At 42.1% G+C, this 24206-nt stretch overlaps 1 protein-coding gene across 1 annotated transcript; it reads right to left on the bottom strand.

Annotated features, from left to right (window-relative positions):
• RAB12 (RAB12, member RAS oncogene family) lies at positions 1-23872 on the bottom strand. The gene is made up of 6 exons (XM_063077212.1): positions 23365-23872; positions 11495-11555; positions 5168-5306; positions 3074-3163; positions 2213-2317; positions 1-1190 (listed from the first exon to the last, which is right to left on the bottom strand). Exons 1-6 carry the CDS (start codon positions 23855-23857, stop codon positions 1077-1079), a joined length of 1002 nt encoding a protein of 333 aa, XP_062933282.1. The 5' UTR covers positions 23858-23872; the 3' UTR covers positions 1-1076.
• Between the last annotated feature and the right edge of the window lie 334 nt (positions 23873-24206).

Here is a 24206-nt window from a genome sequence, read left to right as displayed (position 1 = left end):
TTCATAAATACAAAATTTTATTTGCACTTCATTAGTGTAGAAAGACCACAATGCTTCATACCACAACACTCAAGAAACACCAAGTTATTCAAATACATAATTACTTATTTACCTCGACTAAACAAAACAGTGCAGTTTAATAAAAGATATACCAAAGATAGAGTTCACAAATTCATTATCAGACCCCCCCCACCCAAAAAAATGAACACAGTCTAGGCTTAATAGGAATAAGCTTCACCATAAAGGGGGAAGTTTTATCATTACAAAGGTACAGAATGTTTAGGCAAATACATGTATGTTCTTTGATATAGTAAAATGTATCTCTTTAAAATTCCTTTAAATAGGATTTGTTTAGGACAGCAGCGTTTCTTTAAAACCTTTTTCTATAGTTTCAAAAACACCTCTTTACTGAATCTTTGTAGTTCTTAAAAGCATAGGGTACGTCCATTAGGAACCATGAGAGAGATTCTGGGCTTTAGGACCAAGTCAAATCCATCCCTCCAACTAGTAATATTCTATCATTACATAACATTAATAAATAACTTTCAATGATGGCTATGAATGAAACTGTGCTTTGTGGCAGAAATACTCCAATACTTCAAAGATGCTACAGCTGGGGGTAATGTCTTGCGAATAAAGAAAAAGCACTTAAGATAGCTTTTTTCCAAAAAGTCTTTAGTTTTACAAACTCTCTTTAAAACAGTAAGCAAAGCACCACATTCTCTCTTCTTTTCGGAATATCTTCCGTCCTCATAATATAATTAACAAGGACAATTATTTATTTCAAGAAACATTATACCTTCCATTTCTCCCATTCTTCATATTAGAAGTACTATGTTTCCCAGTGTATGTACACTAGACACTGGGGTAATGGATGAAATATAATAATTTGGAGAGAAATATGTAATTTAAAACCAAAACTTACCCAGGATTGCATATTTGCATATTTACAAGTTAGTGTATAGCTCTGACTTGGATTACAAAGTGCGAAAGGAAATTGTCAAAATGATTGTAGTGCAGGATAGAACTTTCCCCCGTCCCAGGAATTGTTCCCACTTTGTCTCCAAAGTAGCAACTCAACAGCACCGGACATGTGGTCGTGGTGGAGGCAGTTCCGGTGGTATCTCGGGCTCTGGTTGTAATGAGAGGATGCTATTGGACAACTCATTCCTTAAAATATCCAGAGGCATCTGAAGGATAAACATTAAAGACAACTGCATTTTAATCTTACAAGGTGCACACACATGCTTTTCAATCATACAATTATATAAAAGACAAGGTATTGTTTTATAAAGCTCTCTGATCCTCACAGGTTAATTAGACATCAAAATACTAAGCCAAAAAGCAAAACCAAAGTTCAGGGCACTTCATGTCACAACATGAACACTGCCCAGCCTATTTAATACTCTATGGCAGAAGAGATCAGATCAATCTTATAAACATTTATTTTCATATAACTTAGTATAATGAAAACTTAATATATTAATAAGTAAAAAAATGATCTTCATGCTAAGGAGTTATATTCCTTATTAAAGAAAGAAATAACCTCTTTTGGCAAATATATAAGCAACCATTTTACTAGAAGCTTCTGAATTATGTTTGAACTGAGCAAACTGCACTTACTAATAATATAAATAAAGTCGTTACTAAAAATCTCTGAATGTAAGCCTAAAGACGCCTGAAGAAACTGCTGCTGCTCAGTGGAGCTGGCCAACAATTCTCTTGCAACTGAGCATCACGGTAAGGGCTCTGTGTAGGTCAGAGGTTCCCACTAGGGGAAGAGCCCGAAGAGAACAAAGTTCCAAGGGTTCTCTTCTCAGCTGAGACTTCTGCATCTTTGCTAGGTCTCCACCATCTGTATTGCACTTAATTCTTATGGGAAAATAGGAAAAAAGAAAAGCAAATGTCCAATAAACACGGCACATTATTATACCTTAAGTCACTCCACCAAACTGTATTTCAAGGATAAGTGAATACGCTGTACGTTAACCCTAAGAACACCAAACCCCCCTGGACAGGAATCAGCTGTTGCTATAGCAATCTGGATGCCTTGGTCCTAGTTGACAGGTATGCCTAGTTCTTGAGCCTCAGCATAACTACTACACTGTCTTTCATTTCTAAATAAACAATTCTCTACAAAAAAAAAAATAATAATAAAAGAAACAACAGGTTTCCTGAAACACTCTTACTATGATGTATATTCTGATTTTACCTTTTTAAGAATGTCATCAACGAGTTTCAGAAATATCTCATCCACGTTGAAGTTGTCCTTGGCACTTGCTTCACAGAACCGCATCCCTGTTATCTGCTGTGCAAACTGAGAAAAAATAATATATCTATTTTGTCTGTGTAGACTGCAGCACAGACCAATGCACAGAGTAAGAACTGGCTTCTGATGGGGGAACCACAGGCTCTGGGCTTCGGCTTTAATGGAAGGGGTGGGACTAAAGGTCTCTAAAGTCCCACTTAGCCTGAGATATAAAGTTCACAAGTGCAGCAAATTCTTACATTGCAAGTAAATAGCAAATCAAAACACAACAATACCCCTAGGGTGATATCAGAACCTTGTAGTCAAATTACTTGCCTAAGTTTCTACAAGGGTAACATATCTGACACTTAAAATGTAAATAACATTGTTTCTCCGTGATGAAACCCTTAGCAAAAACCAAGGAAGATTAAACTACATTAGAGTAAGAGAAAATCATGAAAGCAATTTTGCTACCTAAAAGAAAGTGTTTCTCTGTATAAAATGTCAGGTTAGATAATAATGCAGTATACATGAGGGTACTTCAAAAAGTTCATGGAAAGATCTGTATTACCTTTTAATTCTATTTTTCCATGAACTTTTTGAGGACCCTCACACAAACGTATTTTTTTCCCACCATTTCAAAATTAATTTAAAGAAGCAAGAAGTTAAAAAAGCAAAAAATAAGAAGGATGTGACTGAGTAATCACTGTATTGATAATTATTTCATAATTAAAAAAATAAGTGATTTGTTAAAAGAAAAACTGTACCTGCTAAGCACAGTGTGTGGGAACTGTGTGACCCCTCCAGGGCTCCCCGTATTCTTACCTTTTCACCCTGCTGTCTAGTGATTTCTCTGTCCGTTTCACAGTCCAACTTATTTCCAACTAAGAGAAGTTCTGCATCTTCTGAAGCGTACTGTGGAATTTTAAAAGAAGCTGTATTTCAAAGATGGGCACTGTCACATACTGACAGAGGAAATATTAACCAATACAGCACCCCCCCCCCCCCCCCAGTGACTCATCTGTTCATTCCACCATCTTTGAGAGGCTACGGGGTCCCAGGCAGGACTGGGTACGGGGTATATGAGACAGGGCTCACAGCATTTTAGAAAGCAACTTGGTAACAGGCATTGAGAATCATAAGGCACTTGGCCTTTGACCCAACAATTCCTAAGATTCTATCCCCAAGAAATGATTCAAAATACAGGCAAAGCTCTATAGTCAAAATGGTCATCTTTGAAAAAAACCTAAAAGTCCAACTAAACGGATGAAGAATGAAATAAGTTAAGGTATGTAAAAAATGCAGCCATAAAAAAGTGCCATGTTTTGGAAGAACATTTAGTGACACAGGAAGGCCCTCATGACAATATTCAGTGAAAAAAGCAGGATGTAAAACTCAATGTTTGGTTTTTCAGGATGAAAAAAACCACAGTTGTTTAATGCACTTTTGTGCTTTTCTTGATCTTCTGAGTATCATTAAATTTATAATTAGAAAAAAAAGTTAAGCTACATTTCTAAGTTTAAAAAACATTTAGGCACAATAGAATTTCTTTCTTTAAAAAGGCTAAAATCTTTTGAGTAACTGATTTAATTTTGCATATTTCTAAACTTAGGTAAAACAAACTGCGACAAAAGGCTTTCGAATGGTGTTGCCTTGGCCAAGTTACTCAGCCAAGCGAGGAGTGACAGTCTTCCTATCAGTGATGTGCAGGTCACAGTCCCAGTGCCCACCTGTACACAGTGAAAAAAATGACAGCACTTACTAAAATAATGGCCAAATGTAATAACCAAGTACCACAAAGAGGAGGGCATTAGAACTCGAGACCTCAGCAGATTCACAAATTAAGTACTTACCCCCTCTTAGGCTTTAGGCCACTTCTTTCAGTTTTATACTCATCACATTAGTTCCAAACACTTTAGACTACAATGCATGCCCCTTCCCAATTTTCTTAGGTGCACACCAGGCGGCTTCTGCCTGCAGGGACATCAGCATTCAGTGACTTGCCAATGTGGGCCTGGTATGACTGAGGCTAAGTGCAGAGCAAGCTGAGGGAAGGGGCCCTGCGTCAGGACCAATTCATCTTTGTAAACCTGACTCCTAACACATTTTAAAGAGCAAACATTGATAATGTATGCTTAGTAAAACTGGCAAACGAACATTTACCAACATTATCTAACAGACGAACCTCAACACAATTTGTAGATAAAATCTAATTTATATTAGGACTGCGTGTTACACACAAGAACCAAACATCAAACTACTGCAAAAGGGGAAGAAAACTCTCAAGCTGTGGTCAACGGTATACATCACATCACACCCCAATTGGTCTGCCTTCTAAAAGTGTGTTTGGGGAATACATTTCTTATAGGAGAACCCACAGTTTACATTAATCACACAGATAAAGGTTATCTGTATATATTCAATCACAAGCCAAAGCAGAAACTCTTGTTTTGTTCAAAATGAGGACATCTATAATTTTGAGGGCACATGTCCAGCAGATGACTGAGGCCCTTGGACTGCCCACAGGCACTAGAGAGAAGGCCACTTCCTCAACGTTGTTAATCTGTGGGTGCTCACAAAATGAGCTTCCAAGTCACCTTTCTGCAGAAACGAGAATGTCCTGGATCTAATTCCAGGGAAGCAGCCAGATACGGTAGAATGAGAATGTTTGGGCTTTGAGGTCAGACAGTCCAGGGTGTCAGAATAAAAATCCTGGTTTTATTATTTATAAGATGATTCTGGATAAACTTAACTCTCACCTACAACACAGGATTATATACCTACCCTGACTGTAATATGGATTAAATGATGTTTAGTCTGTTAAAGCACACTCAATAAATGTCTCTTCCTTCTTCCTTTTATAATGATTAATAACCACTAGCAGAGGGTTCACATCTGACAGAAAAATACAACACTTACCTTATCAATCATCTTCATCCATTTTGGCAAATCATCAAATGTCTCCTTCTTCGTGATATCATATACTAGTATGATCCCCTTGGCACTTCTGTAATAAGCTGAGGTAATGCTGTTGAATCTCTCCTGACCCGCTGTGTCCCTAAGAAATAGCAGAACAAATCAATTCCCAAGCAATAACCAAAGTAAGCAACTCCACATTCCAACGCAAACCTATATTCTGCTCTGTTTTTCTGCTATGAAGGAATAAGAGTCATCCTCTGATGACTACAGTTAAAGACAGTAGGAAAAATTCAGGTTGACTAAAACTATATGAGATACAAAGTGTCTCTGAACATGGTTAACGACTACATTGGATGAACAGAGATGGATTATGAGCAAAGAACAACAAACTACCCAGAATAGATTTTTCCCCAAAAGACAGAAAATCAGCAACAGGGATGCTAACACATTGTCAAAATATACGATCATATGTTTTTCCAAAATAAAACAGAACAAAGTGTAAAAAATATGGTGTTTACAAAGCAACCCCCAACAGTTCACACTGTAGGTGATTTACAAAACAATTATTAACATATCTGAGAGCAATGATGATGCACAGGGAGTACAAATTTTACACAGATGCACACGCACCGCCACCCACTCACACGCACTCAGTAAGTGAGGTCTCCTAAGACTGTAAAAAAATGAATGTCCTCCAAGTCAACAGAGAATTCATTTCTCATTCACTAGCCCTCAGGGCTAATGCTGAGAGAGGGCTGGGATACATGTGCAGTTTACCTATTAACACTTCACATGAGAAAAATAAGAAAAAGATTCACAAGTACAATCTTAGCTGGCACAGTCTGAAGTCAGCAGCACTGGCCTTTGGAGACAAGCAGGGCCAGATTCTGGGAACACCCGTGGCCAGGTCCTGACACCACAAAGAACAGCATCCCCACAGCAGACTGATCTCTGCTGGTCACCAAGTAACTTGGTCATTATTATCAGGTATGGGAACTCTTCTGACTCAGTTAAATTCAAACGAAACTAAAGAAGTCCCAATTACTCTCAAACTAAGACTTTGAAATAAGAAAATGAGAATTTTTACAGCAAAAAGACAGTCATCATGAAATGAGGAAGAGAGGTGGATCCCACAATAATTTAACTAAAGATGCTAAAATCCTGCACAGAGCAAAATCTTATTTTTTTCCAGATGAAATGTCTTCCCAATGGGAAAATATGTACAGAAATAATAAAGCATAAATGTAATTTGTGAAAAAAAAAAAAAAATAAATGTAATTTGTGACTTCTGAACTTACATCTAAAGGGCTAATAACACATGCTAACATTAGGTTGGTAAAGAATTTTGTGACGTTCTAGAACCAATCGTAAGAATATAAGGAAATTTAATACTATAAATTACATAAGTGCACTTGACCACTTTTTTTCCTCACAAAATCATAAACTTTGTTCTAGAAGGTTCTAAGCCACCGATGTACTACACTCCGAGGGAAACTGACATGGAGGGAATAAGAGGAATAGCAAAGATACACTGGGATTTAGGCAGTGGGCTGACATTCAACTGTTTTATTTTTTAGTCATAATGTATTATGCTCAAGTCAGTTTTTCCAGGTATTTTGCTTCTATAAACTGATTTAATAACAGGCACATGTGCTGTTATTTCCCAATTTCCTCAAAAGCACACCTCAGACTCTATCTGGGGTAGACGACACGGTTTTCTGGTGTGCTCTGCTACCAGCAGGCAGGGCAGGTGCAGAGCCCTAGTGCACAGTGGACGGGGTCCCAGCACAACCAGACACTATTCCTGGCTCTGTAACTTGACTTCTTTAGATAACTCAACCTTTCGGAATCAAGCTCAGTTTGCTCAAGTGTAAAATGGTGGACGGTGTAACACCCTCTATGGTAGGCAGTTATCAACAATGAGAAAATGTAGAAACAATAACTGAAACTATTTAAGCCTACAATTCTCCTTTAATTGACACAGATGGTTAATACTTGCTTTTGTTGACAAGATGAACGGTAGTCCTCCACTAATGGAATATGCTACAGAATTAGTCCTATTTTCTTCATCCCAAATAGGATAGTTAGTAAAAGGAAAAAGGAGAGATACAAATAGGTTTGCAAGCACAGTGAAGTTCCTTGACTGCCAATTTGAAATCTAGAAACGTCCTTTTTTCTCCAGGCTGACACGGACCACTTCAATACGAAGAATGAGGTAAGCACATTAATAGTTACAGAAGCTGGCTGAGAACCACCGCCTATTTCTAATTACAGCGAGGCTCAACAGAGAAGCTTATGATCAGGAAGGACTCACAAGGAAAAGCATTTCTTTAAAGATGGTCTATAATTTAGCTTTTCCCAAAGAACCCAAACTCGTGGCATGTCCCCAGGGGCCCCATGAGGCGGGTGGGTCATGGCCGAGTAAGCTGGGGCAATGGTCTACACAAGCACCAGACAGGGCTCTTCACTGCAAGGCCACTCGTACACCTCACACAGCACAGCAGGGAGTTTCTAAAAGGGGGGACACTGAGGCTCACCTTGTGGGACTATGACCCCCAAAACACATTTGGGCAATGTTGCTGTAATTTATGGCTTCCTGCAGACTAGACTTGCTGTCAAATTAGTTCACATTAGTGATGCTTTATTACAGCAAACAAAAGAGTCCCTTAGTAAATTCATTTCCATGTAAAGCAAATATTGCTTTATGGGCTGAGAAAGTTTTTATTTTCTTTTCCTCTCAAAAGCTTCTTTGCTTGACTTATTTCCCTTGCACACTAAATTATCTGCTATCATGTGTGGTCAAAGAACAGGGTAAATAAAATGTTGATTCCATTCAACAAGTATTTATTAAATACCTACTATGTGCCAGCACCATAAAAATCCCATACAGGTCCCTACTTTTCAAAAAATTAGGTGAGAATAAGACACCAACACACTGATGCCTTTGTCCATGAAGATGCAGAATCCTACTATTTCTCCTGTTCATCTCTGTGAACTAGAATTTTCACTGTAATTACAAAGAGCTGATTTCTAGAGATTTGCAGTTTATTAATGTCAGCTAAATCATCACGTACTGCAGCTAGCACGTGATCTTATTCTGATTTCTCTCTCTGCTTTTATTGAAAAATTCCTGCAATTGTTTCCCCAGCTTGGTAATACAATACTTAGACAATTCAAAGATTCTTATTTGCTCTAATGTCCAGTTAAATGGTGCAGTTACTAATTTGCAGGGCAGGAATGAATTTCAGCATATAAAATGCTCCATCTCTTCCACGCAGAGAGTGAGAAGACATGAGCTCGATGCCAACCTAAGAGGGCTGGTTAAAACAAAGTTCTCCAACAGTGAAGACAGGTTCAACGGACAGAACGAAGGGGCCCTTATATGAAACATTTTAATTCTATGTTTGCCTAAAGGTAGGAGACAAATTTCACGGCTTCAAGTCCATTTCAACTCAGTGACTCCAAGTTCACGGTAGATAATTTCCAGGATAGCATTTAGATATACATTCATAAAGCTATATACTATTCAACACATTTTATTTTAGTCACACTTACATAAAGTTCTTATGCACATTCATGTACAAATACCTTAAGTACAGAGAAGAGAAAAATGGTCTATTTTCTGACCACAGATATCAATCAAGGAACTGAAAAATGTGGTAATAATATAAAATGAGATATAAAAATGTGACAAAGACACCTGCAGCTTTTGGTACTTTAAACTTTTAGGAATCTATAGCAAATAGTATTTCTTAGATTGGCTATATCCAGAAATCATCAAGAAAAAATGTGTTTCTTTCTAACAAGACCTTTCTATATAAACAGACCAGCAATGCTTTCATGAACTGACAGTCTAGAACATCAGAGACCAGCTATTATTAGCACAGCACAGTCTCCTGAGTCTCCTCGAAGAGCTGTTTCCAACTACACTGGCTCCTTCTCTCCCTCAGCTGGTGACAGAGCACAATGACAGTGTGCCTGTGACAAAGCAGATCACAACAGCCACAGCACAAGGACTGCTCCTAACTCCAAAGTAAGCCACGCACTGCTTAAGAAGAGCTAGACCACGATTCCAATACTTTCTTTTTACCTACTGGGTAGCAATAACAAAGAAAAAGGTTTTTTTCATTTTTTAAATAAAATTTTTCAGAGGATAAAAATCTTATTTTGAGTACTATGTGATTAACAAAGAGCTGGCATATTGTGGATATATAATTCACTATTAGAAACCCCTTCAGGAAAAGAAAAGTCCTACTTCCTAACTGAGTCACTGGAATACTCCACCTAAAAGACTTGCAATCAACCTTTCAATAAATCCAATGCATCTCATTTTTCCTCCCTCAGTTATACTCCCCACCAATGCTGTGCAGTTGTGAAAATGCAGAGGAAAAAGGGAAGAAGTAAAGAGTCCATGGAGGAGCAGGGGAGGAGTTATTTTGGGGAGATTTTACATTCCAGAGAAAAGTGCTTGCTGAGTGCCCTGTGCACATCCTGGAGTCACACTGTCACACTTTGCTCCACGGAGCGGGATTCCAAAAGGCAGGGTCCCTCTTAGATCACATTCAAAGGCACTGTAATTAGATTCCAGAAGTGCACAATGTCACCAGTACAGACAGTCTTAGTGGGCAAAGTTCAGGGAAGCACCGGGACATTTGGACATACTTTTATAAACCAAATCACTGCTGTTAAAGATGAAAACTCAAGTATTAGTTCAATAATTAAGATACGTTTTTCTTATTTTTATTTTTATTTTTTTGTGACCGGTAAGGGGATCGTAACCCTTGGCTTGGTGTCAGCCAGTGAGCGCAGCACCCAGCCATCCCTATATAGGATCCGAACCCGCAGCCTCGGCGCTCCCAGCGCCGCACTCAGCCGAGTGAGCCACAGGGTGGGCCCAAGATACGTTTTTTTTAGACAGGCCAGTCATCAGGCATGGCTGTCACTCCCTGAAGCAAGCTTCACACGTTCTAATATTAGCAATCTCATCAAAAAGTACCTAACCTATAGGTGCTATAGGTAGACATATCCCAAATCCTGTTCAAGATGGTCTTGACCCTAAAGAGCTTAAAATTAGAAACAGCAACTTGAGTGCAAGATACTCTTGTTATTTCCAGAGTTAAAAAATTGGGCAGCAATATACAAAACAAAGTTCACTGCCTTTTTAATCATGGACTAGTATATTAAGAAATATCTATTTTTGTTATTCGAGTACTTATACATGTTTCATAATCAAGCCAAAAACAAAAATACAAAAACCAAAACCACAAAACAAAAAAACCCCAAACCAAAACATCCTTAAAGTGGATTATACAGTCTCAGACGACCAAATGAAGGTATTACCTCAGACACCTCCGGTCTTGGCTGCAGCTGTGCCCCAGACAGGGACATGGGTGAAGAATGAAGACATGGCACTAACACGCAAGCATTAGGGGACCGATGGCGCCAAGATGGAGCAGCACGTAACGCAGATGAAAGCAAACACACACACGGTGGACACACACTCAGAGTTGACGGTGGCCTGCCAAGAGGGGTTAGTAAGCTGAGTACACTGCACCTGTGTTATCAAAACAAAATGGCATTCTCAGAAAACCTCAAGGTGCCACCTGTAAACCACCACCAGACCAGATCGTATCCTCTCTTCCACAGGCAGGTCACGAGCAACCCGTGCATTTCCTAATGCCACTTGTGGGCTGTTAGCAGCCAGCAGAAAGCTCCTGGTGCTGAATAGTTATAACACAGCTGGTTTATAGTCTCTCATCCTGATTGTGGTTTGAGAAAGGGGCTTGTCTTCAGAAAAGGCCTCTGGATCACCTCCAGGAGGCATCACTGGGAGCTCACGTCCTGTGACTTCAGCAGCACCGCTGCAAGGACCACATCTGCCCACAGCGATATTCACGCTCTGCTACCAGGAACAGCCCGGAACGGTCTGTGGCAGCTTGCCTTCAAATCGTGCAAATCTGGTTACGAACATATTGGACTTTCTTTGAGTACCACCACACCAAATAACTTTAAAGACATGAAGACAAGTACAGGAGAAATCATTTTAGTGATGACAGTTTCTGTATCACACCAAATGATTTGAAAATAGAGGTATAAAGCTTTCAAAGCAGCTATCATTAAAGTAACACTCATCTTGTGTAAATGGATATGAAATAAGTAGGCTCTCCTAAATTCTCTCCTGAAGGAAGCACGGTTCATATGATTTCCGAATGAGCAAAGGAGAAGAAAAGCAGGCGAGGCCAGCAGCTCCCAGTTAATGTTATTAGACAAGCGTGTGGGTTGTTAAACACGTACGGCACACGGCTGAGTGCGGGCTCTTCCACTTACCAGATCTGTAATCTAATTTTCTTTCCTCTTAGCTCTACAGTTTTGATTTTAAAGTCAACACCTGTAAATAAAACAAATAAATATGAAGCAAAAACAACAAAGATGCAATCTGTCATAAAAATAATCCTAGTTGTATATTTTTGTATCATTACCAGAAAAACAAAAAAAAAAAACTCTGTATCATTAAATTCCAAGGAAAAGGCTCACCACTATCTGCAAGTCCCCAGTCATTCTCATGTTTGAGTACACAACTGGAAAAGTTGACCCATGTTTTATCTATCTAGCATTTGCTGTTCATAATATAATTTATTACTACCACAGTTCAGCATAACAGCCATGTAAAAATTACTTTTGACAATTACGTTAACAAATGAATGGCTTTAAAAGGATGTTATCTCAGGAAATATTCTCATATGAAGCACTGGAAATTTCATCTTGATCTCAAACAGCCTTAGTCCAAACTTAGAAATTATTGTATCAAGTTTTTTAGCATTCACAAAAATTTAAGTAAATATAAACATGATTTCATTTTATTATCAATAGTGGAAAGGAGACATTATTATTAAACAATCTACTCCTATATAAATGAACATAACCAATTTTACTTTTTATTCATTTTAATATTACTAAGCAAACTATCATCTATCTTCTTTCCTTTTCAATTCAGCCCATAAAGTTTGATATATTTTTTTAAAACCATATTTTCATTTGTGTATGTTACCTTATAAGCTTTTGAGTTATGGAAAACTTAAATATTTCAAGACAATACTTTTATACAATTTTCACAACTAAGAAAAACGAAAGGGATGCTGGCTGATCCCAGCCGCTCATAGGCAGGCAGGTGGGGACTACACTTGCGAGTGGGACGGTGGCCGCGCACAGCACAAGGACCCTGCCAGCCCCCCCACCCCCCTGGCTCTCCATCTCTGGGCACTGGTGCAGAGCTTCGGTCAGGTGAGGTTCTCGGGGTGAAGTGAAAAACATGTGGCTGATTTATATAATTAGTAACACACTTCAGACACCAATGCGATACCCTAAGACATGTTTCCACCCTGGGGGACAGGGTCTGGCCTTCTGTACAATGAAGAGAAGCTGCGTGAATAGAAACTGTCACAAGAGATCAAAGCTTTGATCAAAGAGATCAAAAAAATATATCTGAAACTTTATCAAAGTGCCACTGAACGAAAGCTGGTTAACTCACTATCACATTCAGGTCTGGAACTGACTCACTTTTCAAAGTCAAAAGACACTCGGACACAGCCTTGAAACAGGTAGCAGGCTCACGCACAGCTAACACCCCTGGACAGAGCTGCTCAATGACTCACACAAAGTAACAGCATCAGTTAAAGTGACATCCCATAAGACAAAAAACAGTGTGGAGGTATTTGATATGTTCTGTTTTTAAAAGGGCACAGCTGAACGACAAGACACTGTCTTCACGATGTTAACACAGGATTTCATTGCTGCTATGGCGCTCTGTGATGGAATTTACAAACCAAGTTCATATTCTACTGCTACTACTATGACTACTATGCTCCTTCACTCTTGTTTCCAGTTGCTTCAAGTGAGTTTGCTTTTAAGTTTTAGTTCAGGGATCTGTAACTGTGAAATTTGTCACACTGACTGCTACTTTATTGAAAAGAACTGGCAGATGATGCCTCTAGTGAGCTCTGCTTCAAATCAACTGAAAGAATCCCTTAAACAGCCAGAGCAGATTATCTTTGTTTTGATGATGCTGTTTCCTCAGCTTAGAGTTGTTGAGTTTGAACATATCAGTTGCTCTTTTTCAACCAACGTGAGCAACTTATCCAACTCTAGAATGCCTACATTAGGCCTGTTTGTAACTGCCAAGTTTAATGAATAAAAATCAAAGGATAGGGCAATAATATTCAAAATCAGGAAATGAGTGGTAATATTATCACCATGTGATTACAAAGACATTACTCATTCTAATAGGAAAACAAAGCAAAGACTGCCTGACAGTAAATAAGATTAAGAATCCTTTTAGCCAAAATGAAGACTATCTACATTTTCATGAGTAGGTTAATGACAATAGCATCGCAAACAACAGAAAAACACCGGTGTCTAAATGTAAAATTCCATAAAAGAAAACAGCTCATTAAAAGTCTTCTCTCTCAAATGAATGTACCACATTTATAGCCACTAAGTAGCTTGTAATGATTGAAAACTTAATCCAATTTATGGCTTGGAAACATATACTTGTAGCAAAGTACACGACTAAACATTTCTAAAACTTTCTTTCATCAAAAATCAACGGTATTTCTTAATGTTGTCTATTTTTAATATTTGCATGTCACAGAAACTTTAATGATCCTTAATAAGAGATAACAAGTCATCAATAGTCTCAAATATTTGGTGTATCAGTTTCAGAAAAACTCGGCACACAGAGAGCGCCTCGCTGAGGGGAGACTCCTAGAACTGATGTTTGTGGCAGCCTCATTTCTCTCTATGGCTCTTGTTGAAAACCCAGTTTCCTACAGGTAGCTTGACTCACAGGTGAAGCAGTCAGCCCTCACCACTCTATCAGTTGATGGGGACAGTCCGCTTCCTCAAGGACCTCATACTGACCTAAATTTACAAACCCCATGAACTTGGCAAGAGGTGCCTTTCTTTGCTGCTCTCTCTTCCTAGAGAACCTGCTTGTCTGCCCATAAACCTTTTAAATCCTAGATTTCCCATCTGAACCGTCCTCTGAACACACTCCTTACCCTATTCCTCATCTACATCCCTGGTTCTTGGACCTGAACTCTCTTCCAGCCCTTATCACCTTGTTCCTTCTTTGCTGGCCTCCCCCACGGGCTATGTGCCCTCTAAAGATGCAGCTATCTTGGCCCCCTAAAGTCTGCTTCACACACAACAGCAACTCAATAAATCTGATGACTGGAAATCACCCCCTCTTCTCCATCAAATGCTACATATATAAGGAGAAATGCTGACTATTTAAAAAAAAATATTAGGGTAATTCAGGACTTCAGTTAAAAAAAAAAAAAAGACACTTGAGCAGTAGACAGGGTGGGCAGATGTGGAATGAGATAAGTGAATGCACAGATGCCCAGCATATACACGCTGGAGAAATAAGTGTGTGTGTGTAGAGATGGAGCTCTTCACTTCACCTACGATTCCTTAAAGGATGGGGCAGTCTTGACATGCTCACAGCCTCTCCCTACATGCACTTTTCCCAGTGCATTATTATGGTAACAGGTTGCTTTCTGTAACTGAGGTTACAGGGCCACAGTCCCTGTTATCAATGGGCTTAGATTCTATTTGAGTCACTGTCACTATGACCCCCATTTTATAGAGGAAGATACCAGAGCAGAGAAAGGACAAGATAATTTGCCTACAGCCATACTACATGCTAGCTGAGTGGCAGAACCAAGATGCAAATTTATACCACTGCCCACAATGAACTGCTGTTATAATAACAGTCAGATGGGCCAAAATAAAGTGCAAAATGTCTGCAAATGGTCCATAATCACCATAACCAAGCTATTAAAGCTTAACTCTGCACTTTGCCTTCTTAGTTGGCTTTCATAAACCTGAGCAATAGCAGGAGGAATTACTGTAATTAGTGCTGATAAGATTTCTAAATTCCCCCTAAGGCGAAACATTACTGTTTCTTTTTATTGAGTCATACGAAGTTACAAAAATGATAATGACAAGAATACATAGAAACTTCTTTTTTCACATTCCTTTCCAGCAAAAAGCAAGCAGCACACCATGGCTCACGTCTACGATTACAGCTGAATGGACGAACTCCCTTTTTTCTTCTATGTCCCCCTGTGCCGCCCCAAAGATCTGGACCTTACCCTAGACTACAGATTTACTTAACACTTTCAAGAAGTTGAAGGATTTTCACAGACTTGCAAGTATGTCTCAATTCAACCAGTGGTTGTGATGTTACTGCCAATTTATAATAAATATCTTAAATTTATATAGTGACTTTTTTCCCCAAGGATATATCTCATACAATGTTGCCCAATTCTGAACATACTATTCCCACCAAGGGAGAGAATTTCAAGCATTTTCAGTGAGTTAAGAGTGAGAAAACAAATTAAGAAATGTGTCAAGGTCACACAGACAGAGGCAGATCTAATATTGGAAAACATACCACCTAAGTGTGAGGCCAGTCTTCTGCCCAGCCACACCACCTACCAGAGAAGAGGACATGATTTTCCCCCAGTGTAAAGGAAAAAGCAATGCAAACTCGCTGCTAGTAGAACTATCAGTTCCTGTACTGTCCCCAGGAAGCACCTTAACTTCTGAAATCCTACTATTTAATATTATCTGGCTTTTTCTACCTAAGCTGTGTTATAAGGATTCAATGAAACAGAAACTAAGTGCTGTAACTAAAATATTTTGATCATCTCAGAAGCAGGTACTATCAAAATAATAAAATTACTATGTATCACTAAAAAAATGTCATTAAAAAAATGCTTATTGGGCTCCAGGATATCAAATGTCTATCCTAAGATTGATAAGATCTGCTCCTCTCTTTCATTCCAGGTTTGGCAAGTAAACCTGTGTCTCTCGTCCCTGACGTACGCAGGAGGACAAGGAGACAGCCTTGCACTCGACTGGAACAAACACACAGCAACAGCCTGGACTGCATCAGGCGGGGAAGAAAAGGGGACAGAGTCCAGATGCTCAGCTTCACAGGAGAGGAGAGGGGAGCTGCGGGCAGTTTCGTTTCCACGGAAGTAAAGATGTATAACAGAACTCCATAGAAAGGTGTTCATTCCCTTCATAAAGAAGATTAAAAACTATCTGGGGCATTTGCTATATTTCAGGTACTACTGTAAGGGTTTATGCATATTAACTCATTGCAGTGCATCCTCTTAACATTTTATGAAGTAGATATTACTATTGTCCCCATTTTATGGATGCAAAAACTGAAATTAGAGAGGCTGGTAGATTCCCAATGTCATGGAGCTGGTAAGTGTCAGAGCAGACTTGAACCTGGATGGTCTGGCTCTGGGGTGTGCCCCTTCCCACTCACTGGGCAGCCTCACCTGGTGACAAAGAAAAGGAGGAAGTGGCTGGAAGGGAGGCAGGAACATACACTTAACGTTGAAGAAAGACCTCCATGCTGCTAGGCAAGCAGAATAAAATTAGGAGTGTGGTACACTGGCTGGGAGGGACAAGTTCCGCCCCCCCACCAGGGGCATTCTCCACTCCTTGGCTACAGACAGACCCCTACCTGAAAGGCTACCAGTGTGTCATTTTGAGCTCCTGGTCACAAGAAGAAGAGAATATGTATGGGGGTGCGGGGTCTGAGGATAAAACCCAGCTGATCAAAGGGTGAATCATTAACAGTTTCTTCATACGCATGAAATATTAACTTTACTACTACTCAGAATAGGTCCATAAAAATACAGGGACTGTCAAAAGAACTGTGTGTCCTAACCAGGTCATGTGTTTACATTTTGATACTTCATATTCACCTGTATATATCAGTATGTATCTTTAAAAAATAAAGTTTTGTGGAGTGTTGCAGAGTCCACAGTATAAATTAGGAGAAGAGAATCATAAACTGCCTTTTCTGGGCCAGGTACCTGAGGTATTTCGTCCCCATTTATTCTGTACCATGAGATAGGAAGAGTATATGTCCCCCCTTTTCTTTCTTTCTGCTAATGAGGAAACTGAGGTAAGCCCCTAGCCTAAGGGCAGTGACTGTTTGTGGTGGACTGAAACTTGAATCCAGGACTTTCTGCCTGCCTCCAAAATCCACTCTTTCCACACACACCACCACCTTGGGAGCATCTAGGAAGATAGTGGTGGCCAAGGAGAAGGTCAAGTGTTTTTAAGTGAAAAATTAAAAGTGAAAACATGACTGTAGGCATGTGATTCTTTAGCCAGTGTTGAGGTTCTACCGTAGGCCAGGCCTGAAGAAGGGAGAGAAAGCACGTGAACGATAACGAAGCCTCTCACTTGGAGGGCCTGCTCCTTGCGGCCAGGTCCTGGCCTGGCCAGTGGTGGACCTCTGCATGAAATTAAGTGCGGGAGAGTTCCATGTGCCAGCTCCTCCCACCACAGGCCTGCAGGTCTTGTTTGTTTTGTAAACTAAGAAGGTGTTATGTGAGCCCTAGAAACCAAACAGCTGAGTCTGTCACATTTGGGGGGGTGGGGGAGGTTTTCCTTGAAATATATAGTATTGTTAGCCTGTGTTGTGATTCCTGGTTTTAAAGGATAAGGATTTAAACAAAAACAAAACAAAACTCATTTAAGGGCACTATTTTTGTTCTGTAGTTTGGGTTTTTCAAATACTTTCCAAATGTCAAAGATGTGCAATAAGACGACAAAAGGACAGTAATCGACATCTTCCTCGCTGAAGTACAATGGCACTTTTGCTTTTTTCCCAACAACTTATTATGGCTGTCGCCATGACTCAGTTCCCCTTCTGAAAAGGACAGGCCAGGTGAGCAGGTGTTAGCTTTGTGCCTTATAAAACGGCTACCAGAATGGTATCTTACATAAATACAAACAGCCTCTCAAAACTGTCTGCCGAGTGATTGCTGTTCAAAGCTATGTTTTCTTCACAAATTCAAACCAGTGCTTAATTGGAAGTATCTGGCACTCAAGGCTAGAGAGTAACTTGGACTTATCAGTTCTCAAAGGAACTAACTCTACCTTCTACAGCCAGTTCTAAGATGTATTAACAGATTGCTTTTGGCAGATTCCACAGGCTGGAGGGAAAGAGGCAATCTCTAAGAATCTGGATCTCTATCGTGCATAACGAAATCTTTCTTCTTCAGCTGAGTGCAGACAGTGAGAGACAGGCTGAACACACTGAAGCCAGGTCTTTAAATAGATTTTTATTCAACCTAAACAACCCAACTCCAACTAAATCCGCATACTTTCTCTGAAAGATAGCTACTTTATTCCACAGAACGGGACACTCTGCACAAGCCTGTCAGTTTGCATTCAGTTCATTAAGTAAAACCCCCTCACACAAAGCACAGCACACGGGGGCACATAAACTAAAAGTTAGCTCCGCTCACACTCCCATGTCCCTGAGTCATCGTGTTACATCACTCTGGCAGGGGAGCCTGTGAGGTTCTCTCCAGATGGAGTGAAACGACACTGGAGGGCTGCAGTGTTTGGGCTTTTGGAGTGGAAATCTGGATGATTTTCCCTAATTTTCTTTTAAGTGAAACACTTGGTCACAGCTTAGAAGACTTCATATAACTACAGAAAAGCAAAATAAAAAACCCCAGTTTAGAACTTTAATCAATGAACGTATTAGATGTTCACTGTGGGTTTCAAGAATAAAGTACAAATAGTCAATTTCCCCTTGCTTCTAGGTAAAGACACTCATGGACTACATTTTATGCATCGTGTCGCCTAACATCCAAGGGCAGACTAATCGATAGCCATTTCTGCAGGAGATTTACACTCACCTGTTTCTTGGGCCTCTCAATTCTTCTGCTGCCAGCTTAACTGGCCCCGATGAAACAGAGTCACCTGCACCACCCAGCTTCCCTAGCACACGTCACCTCCTGCCGAGGCCCTCACCTGTCCACCGAATGGGCATCCTGAGTGCACCCTCATCTCAACAGGAACTAAAGGGGAGAGCCAGGAAAAGAGTATATGGGACCATGGCTGGTAACTGAGTGAAAATGGGGCTTCATCTTCTAAGACCAGGCATCCCCAGGGGCCAGGCTGTGAAGCCTAATACACTGTGATAAAGGCTTCAGTATGTGAGTGACGGAATATATAGGTAAAAAATACAATTCTTAGACCATTATTTTAATATCCATAAGGCCTATGACAAGTGATGACAGGGCCATGGCTAAAGAAAGTCAATTTCATTGATACCACGGAATAATTATGTCACCATTTTCACAGAGCTGTGGCGATGGCTGAATTAGAAAACCAAGAACTCACAACGTCTGACCTTTATGTGTGTGAGGCTAAGGAACAGACAGAAAGGAAGGAAGAGCTACCTGCAGCCCTGGCTCTGGCCACCTGCTGACTGACCAGCTGTGCAAGTTTTCACAGGGGCAGGGTTTCCGCTCTCTGAGGCTCTGTGTCCTCATCTGTAAATGGGTATAACTTCAGGACTGTTGGGAGGCCTTTTGTTGATACACAGTAAGTGCTTGCCAAATAGTAGTGACTACTAATACAATGTTAGGTTTTATATGCACAGACAACTTACTTATCCAAAGTCACAAACTAGTTAGTAGCAGAGCCTAATGAAAGAGCCCAGGCTCCTCATTCTTACTCTAGTGCTTTTTCTAGAATACAATACTGCTGGAGCAAGAGTGGGAGTGGGGTTCTATGAGGTAAAACCATTTCAATCCAAACAAAATTAACAGCTAGCTTCCAACAGTTATGTAAAATAAAACAAAGGTTGACAGGTATATAATTCTATGGGGTTGTTTTCTGAAACGTACTTTTTAAAAAGCTCATTTACCTCCTCCTCATGCCAAATCTAGTGGGAGTCAAACGGGAGGAAGAAAGACCAAGAATTTGGCATTACTAGATAGAAATGGTTTCTACAGCTTCCACCCAGAAAGAAATGGCATCCACGGGCTCACCCACACATGCACACATGGATTTGTAGTAGATAAGTATGCTTACGATACAGGCATCACTATGAGAAAAACAGCAGATCAGTGTGTTAGATAGTTGCACATTTCTATAGCCAACTAGATTTTTCCATTTCTCGAACTTTAAAAAACTGCCCCTGTACTTGTTTAAAGAACCTGTCAGATTATGCTAGTGATATCAAATTAAGTAATTCAATCCCATGAATAAAAATTTCCATTTGAAGACAATATTCCACCTAGACAATTTCCATTAAATAAATCAAAATTAAAAACAATCTTTTTTTTTTTTTTTGGGGGGGCAGTTGGCTGGTGCGAGGATCTGAACCCTTGACCTTGGTGTTATAACACCTCACTCTAGCCAACTGAACCAACCAGCCAGCCTAGAAACAATTTTTTAGCTTTTCATACTATAGTGAATTTTGTGTATCTTTAAAAACAAATCAGCTTCTGATACGACTAACAATACCCCCCCCCCCAAAATCAACATTTTGTTCATTTATAATTTTACATAATAATTCCTCAAATCTCTAAGGATTTCCATTATGATCTTTTATAGATAGTGGAAGTGAGTCCAATTCACTTTAGAAAGGCACTTACTGGAGACACTCTTCTAGCCTCTTAATTACACCATGCCACCACTTTGGTGACCCACCTTGGTCTGGGCATGCTTGGGGACTCTTTCCTGCATCATGCTGCGGGGCTTGTGGTCTTTCCCAGACTCTGCTGTCACGAGCAGCAGACAGCTACAAGCCCTGACAGGGTAAAGGAGAACTGCCACCATGTAAGAGACTCTATGTGGAGCTCATTGTACTACATGGAGATGAAACTAGAAAAACCGGCCTCAGGAGGACCCTATGAGCTAAGGGCTCAAACAGTAGCCTTCAGGGGAGGCAGCCACAATTTTACACCACACCTAGCACCACATTTAAATAGCATCCTCCTAAAGGAACTGGAGGAATGAATTTATCTTCACAACATTCCGGATGAGGCTGCCCCACCCCAGACAGCAGGCGCCTCCACCACTTCCCTACACTTTCCGTCCCAGCCTGTAATCCAGCTCCCCACAAGTTCTGAATCCCCAGTGGGTTGTCTAATACCCAAGACACAGCAGGTGCTCAATAAGTGATCTGGTAACTGTAAGGGAAAAGCAACTCTGGGGCAGAAACTAGTTAGCTTTCCAAAAGCACTTTCATGTCTGGGTTAGGCCAGGGGTTACCATCTTTCTCTGAACTTCCCACAATTAGAAAACACTGACTATGCACTATGTATGAAGAAAGCAAAACTGAACAAGACAAAAACTCACCTGCACTCGGTATGGAGAGATGTGTGTGCACATAAGTGTGCGTGTTTATGTTTGTTTGTTAAGGGGACAGAGAAACCAACTGCCTGGTCTCCCTCCTTGCCTCCTGGTTTCTTCCTCATTCCCAAATCTCCTATGCAACCCTGCTGAAAACTGTGGTTCTAGGTGCCTATAGGCTAGGGCCCACCCTCTTTAGCATGGCAGTCAAGATCCCGCAGCACCCATTCCCATGTCCCCTAAAGAAACTTCTCCAGAATGTGGGGGTGCTACTCCACTGTGGCCCGGCTTAGAAAACCCATCTTCATCCCTCCCTTCCCCCTCTCACGCACACCTTTACTCAGCTAGCTCATCTGCCCACCTAAGCCTTCCCAGGTACCCGCTAGCAGGACCTGCACTGATTCCTCATCACCCCATGCAACTGCATCAACTCTCATTCTTACATACTTAAGTGTGAAGCCATAAAAGACTGATAATCCTGAACAGCTTTAACTCTGCTTCACGTCAGGTATTAAAATAACAGCATAAACCTCATCTGATGGGTTAATAATTCCTGTAGTCTGTACGATCCAAGATTCGATATTTGCAACAGATAAAGTTATGCTACTGAGTTTTAGTATGTCAACAAGGCCAACATTTTAAAAACAAATAGGGTACAGAGAACACAGATATTTCCAAAATGGTCTGTTTCAAAAAAGCTTAAGGGAAGTACGCTGTCAAAAACAAAACCAAAAAGACAGCACAACAATTGGAGGTTTCCTTTTCCGACAATACATTCACATATATGTAGTAGCGTTCTGTTACATGACAGTTTAAAACCAGTTCATCTCAAAACTGTACTGAAACTACCACTGGTTACAATACTAACTATATGTATAAACAGATGGAATGACAATTTAAATTCTGTATATTAAATCTTGATACTATTCAGTGTTTTCTGGAGGGGCCCCTGAGGAAATCCCTCACTGCCTATTACTGAAGGTGACCGTCCTTTATTCTGAAGAACCATCCCATCTACGGGGTTCCCCTAGTTTTGACACCTTTTAAGGGGTTTCCCACAGAAACAATTGTTACTCACACCCACCTGACAAATTTCGATGCCAAGTCCTGTAAGTTTGACTTCATTAAAAAATTTCCCTTGCGGTTTCAATTTTAGATCCTGAGGACATTATGCTTCCTCACCTGGAACATTACTGTATTTATTTCACTGCTGCACTTCACCGACCCAGGAATCGTCCCCACTTTGCCAGTCACCTGGTTATGTGAGGTCATGGATAAATACAGCTCAAGTCCCTCTGCCCGCATTATAATTAAAAGAAACAGTGTAGTTTTAGTCTGAAGTTCTCCGTAGGGAACTTTAAACTTCATCTCTTCAGTGCATCATGAAACTGAGTTCGAAGTTAGAAAAGAAGCCCTGGTTTACAGTGAAAATACTCGTCCTAAGGCACAGCGAAGGTCGCGAAACTCGCTACAGAGCCCGGCTGGCCATTAAGAGAGGGGCACGCCGCCGCGCGAGTGGCCTTTAGCTTTACCTTCGCGCCACCGCCTGCCTGTCTCACCTCGCACCACCTTCTTCCTTGGGTGGGGACGTCAAGGGCCGGGAGTTTCCGTGGAGAGGCCCTCCCCCGCCCCCGGGAGCGGAACCGGACCACCCATCGCCCTGACCTCAGGACCGGAGCCTGGAGGGTGCGGAGCGGCTGGCGCGAGGGGCTCGCGCCCGGGCAGCATGGAGCGCCGGGAGGCCTCAAGGACAAGCCTGCGTGGGGCCTCAACGAAAATCTGTCCGGCTCTGGGAACGGTCCGAGGGGCTTCCGCGGACCCCATCCATCCACCGGGACCGGCAAGGCCACTCGGGACCGCACCGCTGCACAAGGGGGAAGGCTCACAGACGCGCCGAGGAGCGAGGCCCGCGGCGCCCGGGGCACTGCCCTGGCGCGGTGGGGGCGGGGGCAGCGCGGGCGGCGGACGCCCAGCCCCGGGTCCGGCCGCCGCGGCGCCCTTACCCACGGTGGACTTGCAGGCCTCGCAGAAGGTGTCGTCGGTGAAGCGCTCCATCAGGCTGGTCTTGCCCACGCCGCGGGAGCCGATGATGATGACCTGCAGCTTGAAGTCAGCCGGCCTGGGGGGCTGCTTCCTCCGGCGGGCCTGGCCGCCCGACAGCGCCGGGGAGCCCGCGGCCAGGCCGCCGCCGCCGCCGCCCCCGGCCCGCCTCTGCAGAGCGGCGCCCGGATCCATGCACGCATACGGCTCCCGCTCGGCCCGCCGCCCGCCGCCGCGCGCCCCGGGCCCCGGCGCCCCCTCGGCCTCCGCCGCGCGCGGGGGGTCGGCTCCGGGCTCGGCGTCCCCTCCCTCGAGCGGCCCCGGCGGCCCGCGGGCTCCGCGCTGCAGCTGCGCCGCCGGCCGGCTCCCCGAGCCCTGGTCCCCGCCGCCGCCGCCGCCGCCGCCGCCGGGAGAGGAGGAAGGGAAGCAGCTACTCCGCAGCAGCGGCAGCAGCATCCCGGACGAGGAGGGGCAGGAAGCGCAGGCGCGAGCCGGGGGCGGGGCCGCGCGGGCCGGGACGGCGTGGAGGCGCGCGCCCCCTGCCTGTCGGAGGACCGCGCGTTCCCGCCGCTGCCGGCTGCTGCACGCCCTCGCGCACCCGGGAGGTGCGGTGGCACTGGTTCGTCCTCCACTGTCACTTCTGTCTTCCATTTTCCACGGAAACACACGACAGCAGTTATTTTATCCCTGATTGCTGTCTCAGTCAGAGTTCAGAAGTTTTTATTACGTTTAATTTTTAAAAAAGTAAATGGGATACTTCTTTGGGAGAAGCGAGCGAGTTAGAACAAACTGTGGTAAGAGATTG

This window comes from Cynocephalus volans, chromosome 13, assembly GCF_027409185.1.
Source record: "Cynocephalus volans isolate mCynVol1 chromosome 13, mCynVol1.pri, whole genome shotgun sequence".
NCBI lineage: Eukaryota > Metazoa > Chordata > Mammalia > Dermoptera > Cynocephalidae > Cynocephalus > Cynocephalus volans.
This window is presented reverse-complemented; position numbering and strand designations above follow the sequence as displayed.